Source organism: Falco punctatus (assembly GCF_963210335.1).
Source record: "Falco punctatus genome assembly, chromosome: 10".
Taxonomy (NCBI): domain Eukaryota; kingdom Metazoa; phylum Chordata; class Aves; order Falconiformes; family Falconidae; genus Falco; species Falco punctatus.
This window is the reverse complement of record NC_137590.1, coordinates 14880831-14888321: the sequence shown is the minus strand read 5'-3', so window position 1 is coordinate 14888321 and position 7491 is coordinate 14880831. Positions and strand designations below refer to the sequence as shown.

Below are 7491 nucleotides of genomic sequence, written 5' to 3'. Positions count from 1 at the left end.
GTTCGTAGCCGTTCGGTGTTGGGGGGGGGCATCCTGAGTGCGGGGTGGGGTCCTGAGAGCGTCCCCCACCCCCGCCTTCTGTCTCCTCTAAAGCACTTGAGCATCTTAACTCTGCCTAAGCCACGCCTTGGCAAAGGGGGTCAGTCAGTCGGCCGGGGGTGGGCATCGCGAACCAGCCTGTTCCCCCTTGTTTTATGCTGGATTTCCCCCCAACAGCACGGTGGAAAGAGGCTCTCAAGTGTGTTTCGGAGCGCAGGTTCCCCGTGTCTGTGTTTAGTGAGCGAGGTCCCGGTCCCATTTCCCTCCCCGCCCCCCCGCCCCGGCTCAGCTGCTAAGGGCTACAGGTGCTGGGGGGGAGGCGGGGAGTGCCCGGCCCCGGCGCTTTGCTCCCGGGCACCGGCGTGGCTTTGTCCCCGCTGCCGACGGTTTCACCGAATTACAAAGGACGAGGAGGGGAGGGGAGGTGGGGGTGAGGAGAAAATCCTGTTTTCTGCCGCTTCTAGTCCCAGTTCTGCTGGGGACGGGGTGCTTGGTTTGCTTTTGCAGATTAATTTGTTTTTTCTTCCCACTCTTGAGCGTTGCTGGGTAATAAAGGGGCGAGTGGGATGTTGTTAAATAAAAAGTTAGTTCGTGGCTGTCGAGCCGGGTGTTTCAGTACCTGCTTTACCCGAAGCACGAAGGAGGAACTTTGGGGATAATGCGAGGTGCCTTTTGCAAAAGATGGGGATTGCTCCGACTGCTGTTCTTCGGGGAAAAAGAGCTCTAGGTTTGGGTCAGACAAAGACGTTGCCTCTTCGGGAAGGAACCGCCCAAACCGGGGAGAAGGGGCGCGCTGCAGAGTGAGTAAAGGGTTATTAAAAGTTTTTTTGTGCCTGTTGTTCCATCTGCCAGGGGCCTGTAGTGGGCAGGTTTCTTCGCAACCCTTCAGCTGTTCCATATACAATATTAATGCTGGCCATTTCTATTCGGCATACAACAGCACTAATTGTAGTCTGAGGCATTAAGGCAGCCAGCCCATCTGCATAGAAGCTTTCAGAAAGAAACAAGGAGGGGGGAAAAAAAAATCTTTCACCCCCAGCTGGTAACCGGAGAAGTTGGTGCCAATTACAAATGCATAAAGTTTGAGATCTAATTTTCTTTGAAACAGACTCAAAGAAGCCAGTGAAATGCAGCACAGTGCCTGTATTTACACAAATGCAGTTTTATTTTAAATAATCTCAAACTTTACACTCATGTTTTTGGATGAATCATTTAGTAAGATAAAAAAATTAATTAAAAAAATCAAATTGCATGGGGGCTGTGGGGTGTGTGTGAAGGGAATTTACTTTTTAAATCCTGTTGGCATTGGGTTCTGTGGACACCAGGCAGGCAGCGACCCTCGGGGCGCCTGTCCCAAACCACGCTCCGAGGGAGAGAACAGGCGGACGCTTATTTTACACCTCTGCGCTGTTCCGCTGCCTTCAGGGAAGCGGCAGCTCCTTCAGACCTGGGAAGACACAGTCGTTCTCCCTGCGAACAGCTGGGAAGTGAACTCTGTAGAGCTTGGAAACACCAAAATGGTCGGAAAAGGCTTAAAAGGCCGGGAAGCGGCCGGGAAGGGGGCGGGGGCGGGGCGGGGCGGGCGGAGCTGTCCGCCGCCGTGGTGCTGACCCGCCGGCAGAACCCACGCGTGGCAGCGCTCCCCGCGGGCTCCTCCGGCTGGGCCAGAGGGGGCTGGGGGGGGCTTACCCTTGGCTGGTGTGTGTGTATGGGGCGGGGGGGGTGTGTTGGGGCTGCGAGCTGGGAATTCCTGCCGTCTGCTGAAGTTGATGGGAATGAGAAACTGCGGGTAAGGTGCCGGCTGGCGGCAGCGTTTTGGGGAGGTTTGGAGAGGAGGTGAAGGGGAAATCCGGCGAGTTTGGGAACAAAGGAAAACCAAGGACCCTTTCAGAACCCGGAGCTTAGTAGAATGATATCAAAGCTGTCAGCTGCCTCGGGGCTCCTTGGTTTGTCATGTTAATAACTGCAACAACAGCAATAATAAAATTCATCTGTGCTACCACTCAGAGTGGCACAGGTAGATTTGCACATGTGTGTATTCCCACCCGTGCCGTGTGCGTGTCCACAAATTTATGTGGAAACACGTGAGTAAACACATTTCCCTCCTGCCTTCTAGTCTATCTATTGTGCTTTTTGTTTCTCAAGTTTTAGCATTACATCTCTAAATGAAATAGCGGAGAAGAGGACCAGGCAGCATTGTGAGCAGAGAGGAGCTGAGTACACCCAGCCCTCCCTTTGATTCTATCGTGGGTGCAGAACAATGGAGATGCAGTGTAGCACTAGGCCTGCTGCCTGCAGATAAGAGTTTAATAGAATTTCTGAATGCCAAAGGTTTAGGATGTAAAATATCCCTGTCTTCGTGGTGTGTCCAAAGGAGATAGAAAACGGCTTTTCAGGAGTACTCTCTGCTGAATACCTCCTTTATGTTAATGGCTTATGGCTTGCAAGCCTGGTGTGCTCCTAGAAATGGGCATCATAAGAATCTCCAAAGCAGCCTCAACAGTTTAAAATTAGGATTTCTGTCACCCTCTCCTCAAAAAAAAACCATGCCTGAAATGGGGAATGAAATCCCTCTCCCCTGCTGTGCACCCTGTAATGGTCCGTGGGTGCAGTGGGGTTGCAGGCAGCTTGCTCAAGCCTGCGCTGCCAGGCAGGTGTCCAACACAGCTAATAACACACGTGGGCTGAAACCTCGGGCAGCTTGAGGGGCTTCTCCCTCCTGCCTGCACCCAACCTCGCCAGGGTGGGAGGGAGCTGGAGAGGGGTGGCTGGGGCTCCCGCAGCTCTGGGGCTGGAGTTTCCCACAGGAGAGTGCATCCTCAGGAGGAATCAACCTCCCTTGCCAGGCTCTGCCTCTGCTCTCGCAGCTCTCTAAAGGCTCCTGGGGTTTCTGTCCGTTTGTGCAGTCCTGCACCTTTTTGCAAATCTTCATGAAGATGATGGTGAAGTCTTAATCATCTCGGTGATGTTGAGGTGGTGTGAGGGTGCAGGAAAAAGCGTTGGGTAGAAAGGTGACACCACCGCTCCCCCCCCCCCCCCCCCGCCCCCCGGGGCTGCATCATGCCTGTGTTTTCCCTCACTGTCTCTGAAAAGTTGCAACCCAAGTGCCAATGCTCCTGTCTGGCAGGGCGGGACACGGGACCGGGGGATGGGGACGTGCTAATGCCCTTCCTTCTGCACGGTGCCGGGGTCTCTCCCCAGAGTCCCTCCCTCCAGCTTGGCGAGGGCTTTCTCCTCCTGGGGTGACCAGACCTCTGCCAAACAGAAGCATTTTCAAGGAAAGATGATGCTAGTGCCTGGGAAGTGTAGCTCTTTCTGGGAGGAGGAGAAACATGTTGCAAGAACACGTACTTTTCTCACTTAGAAACAATCTCCAAACTATTTGAGTCACCGCTTTCTTTTAGGACTTCATTAGGTTATTCTCCTTCCCATCACGAAACCCAAAACGTAACTGCCTGAGCCACGATCCGTCCTTCCCGGGGTGAGGCGATGTCTGCTGGGAATACGTTGTGTCATTTATTTTATTATTTTTTTGAAGGGGAAGAAAAAAAAAATATTTATACACCTTTTAACCACTCGCTTTTGAATATGTATATCAGCTAATATGCAATACTTCCAGGTTCATAGAGGCGATAAATTTCCCAGTCTGTTCTTTATGGTGATAGGTCATCTTCCTAACCACCAATAAATATTGTAAAGTACTTTCGCTGGAGCTGTGCTAACCCAGGGCATCTGTCACTCGCTGCTTGCTGCTATTAGGAATTATTGGGCCGTACCACGCGTTGGGATGCGCGGGGGGGGACACGGCACGGTGCTTGTCGCGTTCGCCGTCCTTTTGTGTTGCTGCTATCAAAGGAACCCCGAGCCTCGTGCATATTAATTATGAATCAGCTCGGGTAAAATCACTCACCTTCTGCCGGGTCTTGGGGAGGGGGGAGTGTGAAGTGAGAGGGGCTGGTGGGGCTGGGAGAGCCCCAACTCTCTGTGCACTGAAGTCAGCAGCTCCATCTCTCTCTCTCTCTTTTTGATGCTATACTGTAAATTTATTTCACCTCAGAGAGTAAACAGATATATTGCAACCCCAAGGGTTCATGGGTAGTGTATTTACAAAGGGAAGGCGCAGCAAGCCCCCTCTGTGCCATTTCCATTAATGAGAGCGGTCATTAAGTAAATGAGACATTGCCTTTAGCAGGCTTAAGAGTTCACACACTAAGGAGTATCAGATATTTAATTGAAACCAACAACCCGTCTTACACGCGTGTTACTGGTGTAGGGAAGTGGGCTGCCCTCCAAGAACTCTCCCCCCACAACCTCCCCCATGCAAATTTCATGATTGGTTTCCGTGATGTCATTTTGTAAAGGGGCAGACAATAGCTGTGGGGAAAGGTAAGTCAATATTATGTTCTTTCGCTGACAAAGGCAGATAATGCTGGCTTTTTTCTTTTATTTTTTTTCCCTTCTCTCTCTTTTTTTTTTTTTTTTTTTTTTTTTCCCTCCTGCTTCCCTCCCTTGGATTGAGACAGAGGGGAAAGGCTTTCGCAGCACACAGTTGATGTAAACAGACGCAGGCGTTTTGCCTTTAGAGCACGAAGGCTGGGTTGTTGTTTTGAAAATTGCACTGGAGAACCGAGGGGATTTTTATGATGATCATCATGCTCCTAGGTCCATCTTTGCTCGCTCGCTCTCTCGCTGGCTGCGAGACGCTAGTGGACATGTTATGCTTCTGACTGAAAAGAGGTTGAATAAGACGAGAAAGGAGATTTCTTTGAAAAAAAAGAAAAAAAAAAAAAAAAGCACAACATCGTATTCAGCCGGGAAACTTTCTGAATATTTCTGGAAGAGGATGCTTGCCGGGTTTGTGGACCGCGGGATCGGTGGATGTGTGCCCGGAGGGAAGCGTGCGCGGTGTTAGCAGAAGACGCTCCCGGGCGCCGGGAGGAGCTGGCGCCGGCGGCCTCCGCGCCCGCGGAGCTCTCGGAGGTGCTGATGGCGGTGCGCGCCCGCGGTGCGGGTACGGGGGCTCCGCGCGTCCCCCGCCCCCCCCCCCCCCCCCCCCCCCCCCAGCCCCCTTTACTACAGAAACTCCAGCCCAAGTCCGCAGTTGCCCGCTCCGCGGTCTTTAAGCAGCTCTGCGCCCCGGCGGGGGGGCCGCGCTTTGCTCGCCGGTGGACGCGTGTGCGGGGGGCTGGCGTTTGCCCGCTCAGGTCGCCCGCCGGGTGCTCGCTTTTGCCACTGGCAGACTTCTTTACTTTTTTCCTTTTTTTTCCCCTCTCTTACTGCCCCCCCTTCCCCAATATTGACTACTTGAGAGTTCTCTATTTATAGCAGCGAGGAGCAGGGGGAGTGTGCCATGTTTGTGGCTGTCTCTGTACATTGACCACGACAGAAAGCTGCGGGTTCTTTATTTTTAGCTGGCTCGGAAGAGGCTTTGCTCAGCTAATCTCTTTATCAATTTTAGCAAAGTTTGTTGTTGTTCTTCTGCGGGGGATTTGCAGGGGGGAGAGGAGGGAAGGGGCCCGGTGCCCGAGGCTGTGCGTGCGCTGCCATCGCCCCCCGCCAGTGAGGCTGAGTTCGGGGCGCACTTTGCCGGCGGGTAGGACCGACTGCCCCCCAGGGAGGCGGCCCGAAGGGAGGCTCAGCACCCTCCGAGGCTCTCCTACACAAAGGGGCAGGTCGTGGGAGTCAACCCCCTGGGAGCTGGAGGTTTGGGGCATGGCAGCCCCCGCCCCGAGCCGAGCTGCGGGCAGGGGGGCGCAGGCTGGCCACCGCTCCGCTCTCCTCCCGCTATTGTTGAGCCCCCTCGCACCGAGCAGCCGCTGGAAACAAGTGCAAAAATCCAAATCCTCGCCATCGCCCTGCCGCTACTTTTAGTTATTATTTTTTCTTTCCCTTTCCCCCTCTCTTGTTGGCTCATCTGCTGTTATTATCAACCTTTTCCATATGGTCACTTTAATTAATGGCAGACAAAAGGGGGTTGGGGGGGTGGGGGTGGAGGAGAAATCCAGGAATTAGAGTTTATAGTTGGTTTGTCTCTGATGCTGTCATAGAAACCAGAAGCAAAGATGCCGCCTTTCTACTTCTTTGTATGATCCTGTTTATTGTTCCCGAGCGGCGCAGGCTGGAGCAGGCGCATGTTGCAAAGCGCAACCCATCGCCTGCTGCTGCGGCCCGGGAGCCCGGGCACAACTTGGCCCCTTCGGCTCCTTTCCCTGTCCACCTTGCCTGCCCTCTCCCCGTCCTTCCCCTCCTCCTCTCCCTCGGGAAGACCAAGGAGAACTTATTTTTGCTTTCTCTCTCACTCTTTTTTTTTTTTTTTTTTTTGCAAGTAGCTTAGGGGACTGCGGGTTCCCCCACACAAAGGCGAGAAGAGTAGGCAAACTACCGCAAGTTGGCTTTACCCTGCCCGGAAAGCAGCCGGGAGCTGCCCCGTGGGTCCCGGCGGAATTGGGGTCCCGGTACCCCGCAGCGGCGGGTCCGGCTCTGTCCCGGGGTGCCGTTACAGCGGGGGTTACCGCCCCCCCGGGGCTGGGTGGCGCGGGCCGGGGGCGGCAGCTTCCCGGGGGTTCCGTCGAGGAGCCGGGGGCTGGGCGGGCAGCCCCCCTTGTCCCCTGCGCAGCCCCGGGATGCCGCCTCCCATCCCGGCCGCCGTCGGCCCCTGGCAGCCCCCGGGGGCGGTGGGGGCACCTCGTACTGTAGAAAAGCCAGAAGTGCAGCCCGCCCCCCCCCCCCCCCGGGACACCCGGGGTTTGGCCCGGCTTCTGGGGGCGTCCCACTGTGGGACGGTGCTTAAGGTCACTGCCAAGGCTGGCGCTGGGGGATTTGGGACGGGGGTGCTTCCTCGTCTTTGGGCAAGCCCAAAGGTTCTTCCCTTAAAGAACTCAAACCTCTCCCTTACCGCCCCCCCCCCCCCCCCGGGTCGGTGCTGCTACTAGGTGCTCAGTCCCTTTGCTCCCCTTGTCCCCAAAGCGGGGGGCGGGGGGGCACACGGAGCAGGGGGAGAGCCGCCTGGGGGTCGGAGCGGCAGCCGCTCCAGCTCCCCCCGGCTTTTGTTTCGCAGAGCCGGGCCATGTCGGTTAATGGCCCGGGCAGGGGGGGGGGGGGGAGGGACGGGGCGGGGGGGGCACGGCGAGCCCAGGTACCTTCCAGCCGGGGGAATGATGGGGCCGGGGCTAACCCAGCCGGGCCGGGGCTTGCCCCTCCCGTCCGGAGCCGCAACGTGCGGGCCGGGGGCGGGCGGGCGAGGGTCCGGCCCCACGACCCCCCCCCTCCGTCTCGCAGAGCCCCTGGGGAGCCGGCAGCGGAGCGGCCCCGGTTCCTGGCAGTCAGATGATGAGGGCAGGGCTGACTTTGCAAGACGTAGCTCGGCGTCAGAGCAGCTGCCATTTTAGCAGACAGTGCTAAACTGCCCCCATCGCACCCCCAGTGTCGCCCCCCGGGGGAGACCTGGGCTTT

The 7491-nt window shown here is 56.0% G+C and overlaps 1 protein-coding gene across 10 annotated transcripts in view; it reads left to right on the top strand.

Annotated features, from left to right (window-relative positions):
- Nucleotides 1-7491, top strand: part of MYT1 (myelin transcription factor 1) — a 124866-nt gene that overhangs the window by 43074 nt on the left and 74301 nt on the right. For 5 of the 10 annotated variants that reach the window (XM_080403999.1, XM_080404007.1, XM_080404001.1 and 2 more), the window contains exon 1: nt 2507-5050. The exons of 1 other annotated variant lie outside the window; for it this stretch is intronic. In XM_080403999.1, coding sequence (XP_080260125.1) covers nt 4918-5050 — 133 coding nt within the window. In that variant the 5' untranslated portion in view covers nt 2507-4917. Of the gene's footprint in view, nt 1-2506; nt 5051-7491 lie in introns of those variants that run through there. 4 more of the 10 variants (XM_080404006.1, XM_080404004.1, XM_080404000.1 and 1 more) reach the window with 3 other exon arrangements.